At 45.7% G+C, this 15,483-nt stretch overlaps 1 protein-coding gene across 1 annotated transcript in view; it reads right to left on the bottom strand.

Moving 5' to 3' along the window:
• Nucleotides 1–10,093: 10,093 nt before the first annotated feature.
• The window catches only part of LOC311223552 (uncharacterized protein), a gene marked incomplete at its 5' end in the record, with an annotated part of 97,469 nt that continues 92,079 nt past the window's right edge, over nucleotides 10,094–15,483 (bottom strand). Inside the window, one exon of the mRNA XM_084308332.1 lies at nucleotides 10,094–10,562. Coding sequence (XP_084164458.1) covers nucleotides 10,314–10,562 — 249 coding nt within the window. The 3' untranslated portion in view covers nucleotides 10,094–10,313. The remainder of the gene's footprint in view (nucleotides 10,563–15,483) is intronic.

Raw genomic sequence — 15,483 nt, 5'->3', positions numbered from 1 at the left:
AAGGGGGGCTATGTGAGACTGTTGTTCATTGACTACAGCTCAGCGTTCAACACCATAGTCCCCACCAGACAGGTGGACAAGCTGATCGAGCTAGGTCTGAGCTCCGCTCTGAGCGCCTGGATACTGGACTTTCTGAGTGAAAGGCCCCAGGCGGTCAGGGTGGGGGGTCAGACCTCCAACACCATCACCCTGAGCATCGGGTCCCCCCAGGGCTGTGTTCTGAGCCCCCTGCTGTACTCACTATACACACATGACTGTGTGGCCAAGTTCAACTCCAACTCCATAGTGAAGTTTGCGGACGACACAGTGGTGGTGGGGCTGATCTCGGACAACGACGAGAAGGCATACCGGGAGGAGGTTGAGGTACTGGAACGCTGGTGCCAGGACAACAGCCTGCTCCTGAACATTGGTAAAACCAAGGAGCTGATCGTGGATTATAGGAGAGGACAGCAGGAGACACACACACCACTGAGGATAAACGGGGCTACCGTGGACAGGGTGAGCAGCTTTAAGTACCTGGGGGTCCACATCGCAGAGGATCTGACATGGACAACACACATAGAATCAGTCGTAAAAAAGGCCTCTACCACCTGAGACAGTTAAGGAAGTTCAGAGTATCTGGGAAGATACTCCAGTCCTTCTACTCCGGAGCTGTAGAGAGCATCTTGACTGGAAACATCACTGCCTGGTATGGAAACAGCACGGCACAGGACAAGAAGGCCCTACAGAGAGTGGTGCGCTCAGCCGAGCGTACCACGGGTATTGCACTACCACCCCTGCAGGTTCTATACAACAAGAGGTGCAAATCCAGAGCCTGCAGAATAATGAAAGACCCACACCACCCCAACAACAGCCTGTTCATGCTGCTGAGGTCAGGCAGACGCCTGCGAACACCAGCTACTAGGACAGAGAGACTTCGGCTCAGCTTCTTCCCCCAGGCCATCAGAGCCCTGAACACTGAACTCTCCACACACAAGCACACATGAGCACACACACAACACACACACTGTACACGCTCACACACTAGCAGCCACTTTAACATGAGCAAGCACACACTCATGCTGCACACGCCCACACTTATGGCCACTAAGGAAAGGTCACTTTAAAAATAGTATAGTATAACCGGAGATTGTATAAATTAACATGTACAGAAAGACACTACCAAAGGACCTAGCATGTCCTCCATGCTCTGTAAATAACTTATGTACATATACCGATATGCCCTAACATGTTACTTGTTTACTGCACAATGTTACTTGTTTATTGCACAATGTTGATTCTATTATATGTTATTTGCACATCGTTGCGGGCAAGACCACCCGCATTTCATTGTATACTTGTATGCCGTGACAAATAAATCTCTTGACTTGACTTGAGATAGACCTATGTGCTCCAATAGTTATTTAACAATGTCCAGGGTTAACGTTTTGACAAAGAAAATGCAGACATTGGGCATCTGAATGTTTTTTTTACTGATATATAAGATGGTATAGAATGGGAGCAGAATGAAGTATTAATCAGTACCTCTGTCTGATCTAGTTTTTTTAATTTCTCTTTTCTTTTCACTTTTTCTGTATTTTGCTCCCATCCCGTCGTTATGCCAATTCCCTTCCTGGTCGTTGCGCGCATTGCCCCACTGTCGGCCTGGGGAGGGTGTAGAACTATCACCTGCCTCCTCTGATACATGTGGAGTCAGCCAGCCACTTCTTTTCACCTGACATCGAGGAGTCTCACTGGGGGAGTGTAACGCGTACAGAGGTTCACGCTATTATCCCCCCAGATCCCTTCCCTGCTGAACAGGCGCCCCGACCGACCAGTAGCAACCGCAGTTTACAACGACCAGGACACATACCCCGCCGGCTTCCCACCCGCTAACACTGCCAATTGTGTTAGTAGGGACGACTGACCAAGCCGGAGGTACCGCTGACAGCCGGATTCGATCCCAGAGTCTCTGCGGTGGTAGGCGAGTGCATTCTCCACTGCGCTACCCAGCCACCCCTGTCTGATCTAGTTTATGCAAATATCGTTTTGTCTCAAAAAATATATGTTCCCTTGTTTTTACCGGGCACCTACACTGTGTGTAGTATATTGAGAGGGGACCCTATTAACAGCTGGGAGAACAGAAAAGAAAGATGAAGGTAGAGAGAAAGTTCACACATTTCAAGCATCAGTGATGTAACGTTCAGAATGAATGCTTTATATTCACCTGCTCCGCTAGCGTTAGCTGTTAGCAATGCCAGCAGCCAGCTAGCTCGCTTGTTGGATTATCTCACGTTCAATTTTCGATTAGTATTGGAATAGTTCCCTGTAGGGCTGATGAATAGTCGACTAATCGATCGAAAGGAGCCGTAGTCGACTGCCAACCTCTTAGTCCGAAAGCAAAGAGGCCTAGAAGCGTGGCTAACGCTAATGGCGCGCATACCAGCGAGGCTAACTGCCTAAGAAAACGGGCACAGAGGCACTGAAAGAGGATTTCACCCATCTAATGAACACACTAGAGTAGACAAATATCAAGATGTATCCATCAAGCGGCTGGGTGGCGCAGCGGACATTGCACTCGTCACCAACGCAAGAGACACCGGGTTTGAATCCGGCTGTCAGCGTTGCCTCCGGCTTGGGCCAGCCGTCATACTAACTCAATTGGCAGAGTCAGCGGGTGGGAAGTCGAAGGGTGATAATCTGGACGTTGTGGACAGCGACTCCTACAGGTCGGTTGGGGGATGTCTGCACGAGACAGGAAATGGCGGGGTAGTGTGAGCCTCCCACACGTTACACCTCGCCAATACATTTAAAAAAAAAAAAAATTTCATCACTACCAGTCAACCATCTTCACATTTTGGCCAATCAAAGTCGACTATCCAATAGTTCCCAGTGACTATCCAATAGTTCCCAGTGACTTAAGCATTACATCACACGCAGGAGTGGGTTGTGACAATTAGACCATGCCTAGGGGTGGTCGTTAGACCCCCCTAGGCATGGTCTAATTGTCACAACCCACGACTGCGCGTGGTGTAATGGCTTTTATACAACTGGCACATTCATCCAACTTTATTGCTATACAATAAACACACATTAATTGAAGATTTATTGAAAAAACCATCCGCCAGAAAAGTAGTTCCCAAAAAAAAGAAAAAGAGAAGTTGCCTCCATGTGGAAGCAGCTCGGAAGTGCATCCAACTGTTCTCAGTAGGACATCCAACAAACTAACACATCCAACTGTCTCTCAACTAAGACATCCAACAAACTAAGACATCCAACTGTCTTTCAACTAGGCATCCAACAAACTAAGACATCCAACTGTCTTTCAACTAGACATCCAGCAAACTAAGACATCCAACGTAAGGTTATGTATATAACCAAGTTCTATGAATACTGGTGACGCTCAGCGTCATTCTGCACTAACCTCACTTTGTGCCTAGCACTGAATAAAAAACTCCACAATGTACCTTTACATACCGACATCCGTCTGGCCACACCCCTATCCGCTTACCTTCATAAGCAGGTGTGTGGTCACCTACTCGCCTCCTTCCCAAACTTTCACCACAAGGCGAGGTCAAGGGCCGCAGTGGCGTCCTGACGCTGAGCGTCACCAGTATTCATAGAACTTGGTTATATACATAACCTTACGTTCTATTTCATTCTGGTTTCCGCTCAGCGTCATTCTGCACAAGAGGAGCTGAGAGGAAGGCAGAAGCTCGACAAATGTACCCCGCTGAGGCCCCCCACAACCATCAGACCGGAGAGGACAGAGCCCCCCGACCCTCCCTAATGGAGGGATACCCTCCCTATTAGAGGACGGGAGCGAGATGGATCCGACCATGCGAAGAGGAACTCGAGCAACTCCACGCACAGAGTGAGCAGACCGTGGCTTGACCCCACGACTACGCACACGCACAACCTGCATGCCACCAGGGAACGAACGGAAGGAACAACCCTCGTTACTGCCCCCAAAAATCACAGAGTCAAGAGCAAACTCAACCCCGTGGCAAGGCCGTAGCAGCGGAGCGCGAAAGAAGACCCAGACCCCCTGAAGGGACTGGATCCCCTGGAAAAAAGGGGGCCCGGAGAGGTCAATGACGCCAAGCATCAAGACCTCACCAGGCGGTCACTTAGTGACACCGCCCCCCACATCGCCAGCGTATTCGGACAGGGCCCCTCCAAGAGCGGGCCCTTCCCCCCATTAGTACGCCGCCTGGCACACTGACCCTGCAACACAGGCAGTCAGCATGGGCGTAACTTTGAAGCACTCAAAAGGTTAACCATAACGGAAGCAGGCAGCCCACCGGGGAAACCAGGCAGCAGGCTGTAGACCCGAGCCTGGAGCACTGCGGACGAGACAGGCGCCAAAGGGGTCAACTGAAAACAGCACCCCGGCGGAAGGGGCATATGCTGGCGTTGTTGATCACCATGACAAAGCCTCCATAAAAAAAAAACCACCCAGAGGGGTCGAGGCAGAGAAGGCTGACACTGATTGATGTAATGCTTAAGTTACTTACCGTCGTCTGTCTGTGGTCCTGTCAACTGATGTGTCAACGCGGTTTCATTGCTGGGTTAAGTACTTCTATTCTATTCACATAATATGCTTACTTCATATATCTACTCCATTCACATATATGCTTACCACTTGTATCTATTGCTATGTCCGCCCACTACAATCACATGAGCTGTCTAACGCCTGTCCCGTCTCCCTGTCTCCCTGTGAGTTGCTGTCCTGGAGTGCTGACCGGAGTGTCGGACGTCCCGTGATGAAGGCCGGGAGGATGCGACCCCCTCTGCGTGCCCTCCTGTCTCGTAGTGGTGACCGGAGTGCCGGATGTCCCGCGATGATGTCGGGGAGTTTGCGACCCTCTCTGCGCCGCCCCCTATCTCCCTGTCTCCGGCTGTCCCTGAGCAATGACCGGAGTGTTGAATGTCCCGTGATTAAGACGGGGAGGACGCGACCCTCTTTGCGCCGCCCCCGTGCCTCAAATAGATTCGCTATCAGCTCTATCTTCAATCTTTCAAAATGTTCAGTTGCTATCGCTATCAGCTCTATCTTTAATCTTTCAAAATGTTCAGTTGCTATTGCATGCACTCATCTGTTTCACTACACACTTGAGTGCACACTTGAGTGCATACTTACCAACTGTTAGTCTGCAACACTACTATCACCGACATCTAAGAAGGGAGATCCCCCCTTGAATGGCCCTTCTAAGTTTTCTCTCCTCCACACTGCCTGTGGAGCATTTTTCCCTATTGTTAGGTTTTAGTGAGTTTTTCCTTACCTTCGCGTGGGGTATGTCTGGGAATGCTTGCATTCTTTCATTTATTTGCATTTATTTTAAATTTGTTGGACCTTATGGTGTTCTTGTTCTGTTCTTGACTTATTGTTATGTTTTCTTCTTGACTTATTTAAAGAAGACCTGTACGGCCCATGGGGACATTAACGTGTGTTGTCGGGCCTTATAAATAAATTTGATTTGATTTAAATATCCAATAGTTCCCAGTGACTATCCAATAGGTCCCAGTGAACGAGCATTGTCCCCAAAACATTTACAATAAGGTTGTAAACCACACTGGTAAAGAAATGGTGCATTTATATAGCAGCTTTTATATCCAAAGCGCTTTACAATTCGTTCCTCACATCCTCACACAATCACACACCGACGAGCGGAGGCGACCGTGCAAGGTGCCAACCTGCTCATTGGGAGCATGTAGGTTTTAAGTGTCTCTTGCTCAAGGACACTTCGACACGCTGCCCTGGGGAGGAGTGGGAATCGAACCCGGGAACCTCCACTCTACCAGCCACTGTCGACCCTATAAGATCATGTTTTAAATCACAGTGAAAACGGGGCCTATAATAGCCTAACGGGAAGGATGAGATACATTGTGAATTGAGCATCTGGGGAATTCAGCCCTGAGTTCAGCTCTCCTCCCAGAGAGAGAGAGAGAGAGGAGGTCAGGTAATAATAATAATAATAATAATAATAATAATAATAATAATAATAATAATAATAATAATAATAATAATAATAATAATAATAATAATAATAAATTAATAATAATAATAATAATAATAATAATAATAATAATAATAATAATAATAATAATAATAATAATAATACATTGTATTTGTATTGCACTTTTCGTTCACTAGGATCCCAAAGTGCTATAGGGTTAAAACATAGTAAAAAATATAATTATTAATAAAAAATTAAATACAGAATCAAAATAAAAGAAAAATAGAACATAGTTAAAAAGATAGTATAAACAGAAAATTAAAGACAACAGCAAAAAAAAACAAAAAAAAAACAATAAAAGGCTGTTTGAAACAGATTTTTTTAGACAGTTTTCAGGCCTGCTTTAAAAGAGTCCAGGCTCTGTGGTGCCCTCAGCTGGATGGGGAGGCTGCTTTAAAAGAGTCCAGGCTCTGTGGTGCCCTCAGCTGGATGGGGAGGCTGCTTTAAAAGAGTCCAGGCTCTGTGGTGCCCTCAGCTGGATGGGGAAGCTGTTCCACAGGTGTGGTGCAGCCGTGCAGAAGGCTCGGAGGAGCAGGCTACCTGCAGATCTGAGGGTACGGGTGGAGGATTGTGGAGTGATGAGTTCCTGAAGGTAGAGGGGTGCGTGTCCGTTTATGCAGTTATGAGTGAGCAGCAGGATTTTGTAGTTGAACCAGGATGAGACGGGGAGCCAATGTAGTGAGTGGAAGATGGGGGTTATGTGCTTGTGTTTACGGACTCTCATCAGGATCCTGGCAGCGCTGTTCTGGATGTATTGCAGCTCTCCTCCCAGACGCAGAGAGAGAGAGAGAGAGGTCAGGGCATCAGGAAAGGGAAGCCAGTATTTATATCAGCGGCGGGGTAGGATTTCTGGCACCAAAACATTGTCGCACCTGCTATTTCAGTCAGACTAGGGTGCCGCGTGCCACGTTACTGGCCAGGGGTCGGGTGTCAGGGCCGTCCTGTCTGTGTGTGTGTGTGTCACTGATTTACAGATTTGTCTTCAAGAAATGTAATTTTACGAGGGGAGCGGACACACATATGCCTGGCTTGCGTGTCTTCTTCAGATCATCACCTGAGCGGAGGATGTGTGGTGTATCTGTGTGGACACCCACATTTCCCCAAGGGAAGGTATATCTTATCTCATCTTAAACACAAAAAACACACATGCAAAACGCACACACACGCACGTACACAGACACGCAACACACATACCCTGTGATGGAGCGGCCCTCTGGCCATGTCTCATAGCACATCGCCACAGCGATCACTCAAACGTGACAAGATCATCAGTGTCACCAAGGATGTCGGCCAATAAGATGCAGGGAGCCAGACATCCCTGAGTCGTCTGGTCCGGTGATTAATATCCACTGGAGGCTCGGAGGGAACTTACTTAAATATCCAGCGTCTGACATTATTCTTACCATATATATATTATCTTTCCACATCCGTCTGTAAATACCTGCATATAATTTTACATGCTGTATCTGTAGATATCAGCTGAAAGAGTTGTACCTTCCTGCTGTTTGTACTGTTTAAACGCGTTCAGCTAAATGACAAAATGTAAATGTAAATCCCTTACCTCCTCTTACTAGTTACGCTGCTGGCCAGTATGACTTACTACCATAGTGTATTTATACCTGTATCACTGTACATATTAATACTACCAGTATGACTTACTACCATAGTGTCTTTATACCTGTATCACTGTACATATTAATACTACAACTCTGTACATACACATCTGATAAGCACTATTACTCAGTAGTACTACTTTATATATTTTATACCCAGTTTAATCACCTGTACATTGTATATCACTATTGCACTTTACTGTTACATTTGCACTCTGGTTGAATGCCACAGCTCTTTGTAGAAGGTAAGCTCAACATAACATCCTGACACTTATATAGAATGAAAAAGCACATAATATTATAATGCATCGTTTACAGTTTACAATGTGGAAATATCAAGAGGGATCGGGGATCATTTCAGTTAAATTTATTACACAAAAAGAACAGCAAAGGCATCACTTTCATCATGATATGTTTGACCTCAGTGTGACCTGACAGATGATCAGCACATTGACCTCTGACCTGACAGATGATCAGCACAGCGACCTCTGACCTGACAGATGATCAGCACAGTGACCTGACAGATGGAGCTGATCAGCTGAGCGCCGCGTTCCGATACTTGATCCATTCAGTTAATAAAAGTAGAAAAAGGTCGTTGTCCGTTTCCTATCATTAGTCATTGATCTCGATGTTTATTAAACTCAAAAAGCTCAAATGAATGAGTGAATGAAATGCCACATTGGGAGATATTATTATTATTGTTATTATTGAGGGAAACACCAGCGATGGGCAGCGAAAAGATTATAAACACCATAGAAAAACAGAAAGTTGCTCATTTTCTAAATGAAAGAACTGCATGTAAAGAAACCAGCCTTTGGTACAACGTTTGGAGAGAAAAAAAACAAAAACAATGACAATATATTTCAGTTGTAACTTGTAAAGCATGACATGGACCATTTCTGCAATAATGTTACATGTAAATGAATCCAAAAAGGTTATCAGTCACCAAGGTTCAGTCCGTTCGGTCCAGAGATAAGATGATGGTGGTAAAAACCACCGGCATTTCCTGCGCCGCACAGAGAAATGTGATGCTAGCAGAGAGAAAACGCTGCACCGTGCAGAGAAATGTGATGCTAGCAGAGAGAAAACGCTGCGCCGCGCAGAGAAATGTGATGCTAGCAGAGACAAAACGCTGCGCCGCGCAGAGAAATGTGATGCTAGCAGAGACAAAACGCTGTGCCGCGCAGAGAAATGTGATGCTAGCAGAGAGAAAACGCTGCACAGCGCGGAGAAACTTGATGCTAGCAGAGCGAAAAAACTGCGCCGCGCAGAGAAATGTGATGCTAGCAGAGAGAAAACGCTGCGCAGAGAAATGTGATGCTAGCAGAGACAAAACGCTGCGCCGCGCAGAGAAATGTGATGCTAGCAGAGACAAAACGCTGCGCCTCGTGGAGAAATGTGATGCTAGCAGAGACAAAACGCTGCGCCGCGCAGAGAAATGTGATGCTAGCAGAGACAAAACGCTGCGCCTCGCGGAGAAATGTGATGCTAGCAGAGACAAAACGCTGCGCCTCACGGAGAAATGTGATGCTAGCAGAGACAAAACGCTGACCTCATGAACACCGGAGGCGCCGCTTTGCTTTTGCTCCAGAATCCTCCATGAATACTATGTTGTTTATGCAAAGTGATGTTTTGTGTAACGACACACCTGGACGGACTCGCTTGAGAAGCAGACGCAAAAACGCCACCGCTATTCCTTTTCCCCAGGAGCCCGGCGCTGCCACGGTGTCGACGCAGGGGCCTCAGGACACTGGGGGGGCCACGCCTTCAGCCCTGCAGCGCTTGTCTAGTGAGGGGCCAGTCTATGAGGGGCCAGGCTATGAGGGGCCAGGCTATATGAGGGGCCAGGCTATGAGGGGCCAGGCTATGAGGGGCCAGGCTATATGAGGGGCCAGGCTATGAGGGGCCAGGCTATGAGGGGCCAGGCTATATGAGGGGCCAGGCTATGAGGGGCCAGGCTATGAGGGGCCAGGCTATATGAGGGGCCAGGCTATAAGGGGCCAGGCTATATGAGGGGCCAGGCTATGAGGGGCCAGGCTATATGAGGGGCCAGGCTATATGAGGGGCCAGGCTCCAGACCTGAGCGCCACACAGACTCAGTTGTAGTGGCGACTGAGGAGAGACTGTGGCCCCAACCAACCTGTATAATCTAATGGTAATTAATGACTGATTAGGCTGATAACAGGTATAAGTATATTCTAAATACCCAGAAGGTTGTGTATATATATCTGTGTATATATATCTGTGTATACTCTCTACCACACCGCAACTGCGTGGACTTGAGGCTTTGGGATTAAATTATTTGAATGCTCTCTCTCTCTCTCTCTCTCTCTCTCCCTCTCTCTCCCTCTCTCTCCCTCTCCTCTCCCTCTCCCTCTCCCTCTCCCTCTCCCTCTCTCTCTCTCTCTCTCTCTCTCTCTCTCTCTCTCTCTCTCTCTCTCTCTCTCTCTCTCTCTCTCTCTCTCTCTCTCTCGGGCGGCCGGGCTCCGCGCGGGGGACACAGTTATACGTTCTAAAAAAACGAGTCAAGTGAACTCCTAAAGCTAAAGCACTTCCGAGTTGGTGGGAACAAAAATAACAGTCTGGGTTGGTATGCACCAGAGAGGTAAGTGGAGACGAGGAGGAGGGTCAAGGTTCAGGAGGGGGCGGGGGGGTCAAAGGTTGTAAAACAAAGGCATCTCATTGGCTCTCAGACACCAGGTCAGATGATCACCGTCTCCGTTTGGAAGGCGGAGTAGGAGAAGGAGGACGTTTGTTTCTGCACGGGGACGGAGGAGGGGTGGTGGACGGGAGTGGTGCAGGGGGAGGAGGAGGAGTTGGAGGAGGAGTCCGAGGGCGAGCGGGTGGCCCAGCGGGCGGGGAGGCGTCGGTTGGCGGGGCGGGCGGGCCTCGAGAAGTTCTTCTGGACCGAGGAGGAGGAGGAGGAGGATGAGGAGGAGGAGCTGCTCTCCTGTGGAGAAACGAAGGCATTAACATTAAGGACCATTGCACCCTTCCTATCAGCCACCCGAATTCTCCGTTTCGAGATACTTTACATGTTGTCACTCGCTCCACCTGAAGTCCTCCCGCCCCTATGGGAGACAACAAGTGTACAGGGTTACTGGAGAGGCAGGTTGACCCCGTGGGCTCCTCGGAGGTACACCGTGCGTTAACCTGTTAAGCTACCGACCAATTGGGGGACCCTGCTGTCCTCGTCATAAATCGATCGATACAGACCGTATTAATTAATGTTGTGTTGCTTTTTCAAATGTAGGCAAGAGTAAAGACCCTAGCCCTATCAAAACAGTTTCTCTGAATAATGTGAATTCTCTGTGCATTGCATCGTAAAAAGGTGAGTAGTCACGCAAGGAAATCCAGATTTAACACTGCCATTGGAAAGATGATATTTGGCTAGGGATGTCGCGATCCGATCACGTGATCAGGGCCGATCACATGATTTTCAGAAGGTCGGGATCGGGCGAAATAAATCGGGAGTAAACTTTTTTTTTAATTCTTTGAAATTTTATTCAACAAACATGACCATGTTCACGTCTTAAACTCATACTGAGGCCTTAGTTTTGGTTTTAAATTACATATCATCATTAATTAATTTATTGTCGCAGAGCATAAGAATTTGCCAAAACAAACGCATTTCCTTTGATTTACACCGTCGCACGACAGTGACATATGCCGAAAATAGCAGACCTACAAGCTCACAACGCGTCGCTCCTGCAACACCGGCAGGTTATGTCCACCTGATGACTCGGAGCAGCTAGACAAAATGTCAGAAGTTTGGAAGCATTTTAAAATTGAAACCAAAGCCAGTCCAATAGCCAGTTGCAATGTTTGTTTCCGTGTGGAGGAAATAACAGAGCTGCGTTCAACACGACCAATCTAATACGCCACCTGAGAAACAGCCACAAACAACAACACGGCGAGTACATAGCTGCAACGACACTAAGACAACCAACACTTTCAGAGACTCTTAAAAGGAAAGAGAAACTGCCAGAGAATGGTGAAAGGTCCAAGAAAATAACAGCTGTATTGATTGCAATGCCTCGCTTGAATGAAGTTAACGTTCGCCTGGATAACATCAACATTCGCTTTGTGAGGATTATCATCTGCGTTTCAGACCAAAATGGAGCAAATCATTACATAAGTCGAACACTGTGAATGTATAATAATGTGCAAACAGATTGAAACTTTGAATATTTCTCGTATGAAGCACATTCTCAGGGGCTCAGGGTGAATGTAATGTGAGCCACCACGCTCGAGAAGCTGTTGAGGCAACAGAGGGGCTTGTCTCGCTTCGCCAGTTTCTGACAAAAATTAGTCAAATCGGTTACTAATGTGAAAGATCTGATCGGGAAAGATCGGTATCGGCAGATACTCAAAATCACATGATCGGGATCGGATCGGGAGCAAAAAAATGCGATCGGGACATCCCTATATTTGTCCCTATCCATATATGTATGACTTGGCCATAATAAGGTAATTTATAGGCCGGATATTCTATATTCTATATTCAAATTGCATTATAATGTGTCCGCATGGCAAAATGCAGTACTGTATCTACAAAGAAATGCTCTAAATCATCTCCCCTTTATTCATTTGCTTAGATCTTTTCTACACCTGATCTCAAGAAGGTGCTGAATGAGCTCAGTGAGCGAAATACCACCGACCACAATGTTAGCATGGTGTTATTCACCGTCAAAGATGCAAAGAAAAATTATAATTTATATTCCCCTTTGTTTCATTACAATTTACTCAAGCCTAGTAACAGACACAATATTTATGACACTGGGAATACATTCTCCGAGATCCATAGATGTTCCTAGATACCAGGAACATGCAAATTGACCTTGTAGAAGTGGAGCAATCTTCCATTTACTTGGGCGTGTACTTTTAGCAGGGCTCTACAGTGCGACCATATTGCTCGCATATGCCCCTAGAAATATGTGACCCAGTCTGGTGATGATGCCTACAAGTCGCCAGGGTGAAATGACACGAGACACAATTTTATTTAATAAATTTTTTATTTTTTTTATATATAACTACAGTTCGAGAGTTGAAGAACATATTTAGTATAACAGCGAACAGATATTATAACTCTAATTGTAAGAATTCTGTGTTTAAAAAAGGCTGTTTTGAAACAGTTTGTGTGTGCGAAACGGAAAAATCAATTACTCGCACGGTGTGCGACTCAAGATTACAGCCTCAATCGTGCTTTTTTCTCCACTATAATCGTTCAAAAACTACAAGTCCCACATTGCACTCAAGCCAACGGTCCAATCACAGTAGAGTGACGTGACTGGTTTAAAAAAGAAAAAAAAAGGAAATGACCAATCGGAAGCTCTCATTTTCTCTTTTACTTCCTGAGAGTCCGCCATTGTGATATGCGAGCGTTTTCTGAGACACAAGTAACATTAAGTTAATGTAATATTCTAGTCTTACCAATAGCAATAGATTTGAGAACACCTAGATGTATCGATAGCAATAGTAATATAACGTTAATGCAACTAAACGAATGCCTTGCTTTGTTAATCATAACGTTGATGCAGTAGCGTATGGCGTGTTGGCTGTAACGGACATGACAATAACATAACGTGTACACATTAAAATTGCGTTAATCGATTCTAACATTTTCAAATCGATGCAGTTGAATTTTCCCCTCAGGATCGATGCATTGCGATGCATTGTTACACCCCTACACCAAAGTAACTGGCCCACTGTGTATGTGTGTACAGCTAACTTGGCTAGCATTATCAACACGCAGAGGTGGGCAATAGGGTCCAGCTGCAGCGCCGGACGGCCAGAGTGCAAGCGGTGTGACGTAATTGTCAGGATCGACCAATGGTCTACCTGACACGCAAACTCATAAACAATGTTTCTGTACTGGAGTTCAATAGGCAACCCTAAAAGGATTATTTTTCTAGAAGAGCAACACTAGCTCCCCCCTCTACTGATGGGCCTGGTGGTAATGCCAGTGTCTCCTTTTTGTTCAATGTCGCTGCCTTTCTTATTAGGCCTAGTTGTTGGCTACAACTTTGCCACAGTAGGCATTAATCACTTAATTAATAGTTCAAATGTCTGTGTCCCATTCCCGTTTGCACATGCAGATACACACACACGTACACAGTGGGCCAGTGACTTTGGTGGTATGTGCTATTGCACAGATGTGTGTCCCGTTCCCGTTTGCACATGCACGCACAGTACAAATATACATTTATTTTTGAAAAATAAAAATAAACTCTGTTACTTGAAATATTTTCACTGTGCTCCTAAATATTTTTGGGTGCTCCTAAATTTCTTTGTGTGCTCCAAAATTGTTTCATTTAGGAGCACATGTGCTCCTTGGGAAAAAGGTTAGCGTAGAGCCCTGCTTTTAGGCAGATTTTCTGAAAATATGGCTGCAGCTTAACAGGTTACAGCACGCTGGCGCGGAGCCCATGCCGAGGTATGGTGTGCGTTTCAGCAACACCGGCGCCGACAATAAACCTTTAGGTTTTTTCAATTGAAGAAAATACTTCATTCTCAACGAAGTAGAAAATTGCATTACAAGAATAAACAAAAAAAGACATTAAAAAGACGTCACATTGTAATCTTTACTGGAACAACAGATACCATCCTGACCGTAATCTCACTACTTTCCACATGTCCCTCCTAGAAACACGCATATACAGTTCTTCAGAGAGGTTAAGAGCACAGAGTTGCCAACCTGCTGTGGTTCATCAGAAATAATAGTAAACAGTAGAGGAGACTAAATCCCACGATACGTTGTTGTTATTGCATTTCATTGTGCCCCCATTGTGATTAGGGTGTATTGTTTTATTTTGCTCCTTGGTCAAAGTTAAATGACTTTAGCCCAAAGTACAGAGAGAGTCTCTGGCTGCGAGAACCACGGCCTGATAATCATCCCCACCGCTTCCAAAACTATTTGCATGACATTAAAGAGGCTTAATCTCTAGAACTCTTCTAGTTCCTGCAGTCTGGTCGGGGGGGCTTTGCAGTCAGCTGGATCTCAGGAGATATTTCTGAACTTAAAACGCAAGAGCAAAACGATTTGAGTAAGAGGCTCTTAACACTTTCAGAGCCGGCCGTGTTTTCCTTTTTACCCCCTTGAATGCCCAGCAACCACTTCAATGTTAACTTTAATATCGCCTAATCTATGTTTTAAATGATGGCCATGTGTCTAATCTGCCCGTCGCATTATCAATGACCCATTTCCAGTCAACATTGTCAAAGCGGATTGTTTTTTTATCGGTTCATTTCCGTTTTATAGCATTTTAAAAAGCCCTCGTTTTCAAGAAGAAAAAAAAATCCCTGATAAACGCTGATGTACTGTAATATTCTAGAACGTTGTCATTGTTCGGCCTATTTATGAATCGTTTTTCAAATAAACGCTAGATTATCGATAGTGTGTACGTATGCACGCTGGTGCCGCAAGCTGTAAATCGATTCTCTTTTTTCCTGATCACTCGCACAGTCAAAACAGCCATATCACATATAGGGGGAAAGCTTATATCTCCGTGAAAAAAGGTCTGATTATCCTAAGACTGGTAAAATAGATTCCTTACCCGAGATCAGATGGTATCCAAATGGATTATTCCAATTTCTGATCGACCATTCCAAAAATCGATCCTTTTATTGATCCCACGCGTATACTGTAAAACAGCGTATCGCTGCTGTCGGGACAAAACCTCATAACTCCAAAAACCCAACTTTTCAGCAGATGAGAAAAACGAACACAGATTTGAGGGTGAATAGAGTTAGGAGGTTTAGACAGATGATCGGTTTAATACTTTCCCATTGTTTAAACTTTGTAAAACCCACACACACATATGGAGGATGATCTACAGAGTTGATTCATATAAAAAAAAATATTAAAAAAA

This window comes from Notolepis coatsorum (genome assembly GCF_963971535.1).
Source record: "Notolepis coatsorum genome assembly, chromosome: 2".
Taxonomy (NCBI): domain Eukaryota; kingdom Metazoa; phylum Chordata; class Actinopteri; order Aulopiformes; family Paralepididae; genus Notolepis; species Notolepis coatsorum.
Note: the sequence above shows the minus strand (reverse complement) of the source record. Positions and strands in the feature narration are given on the sequence as shown.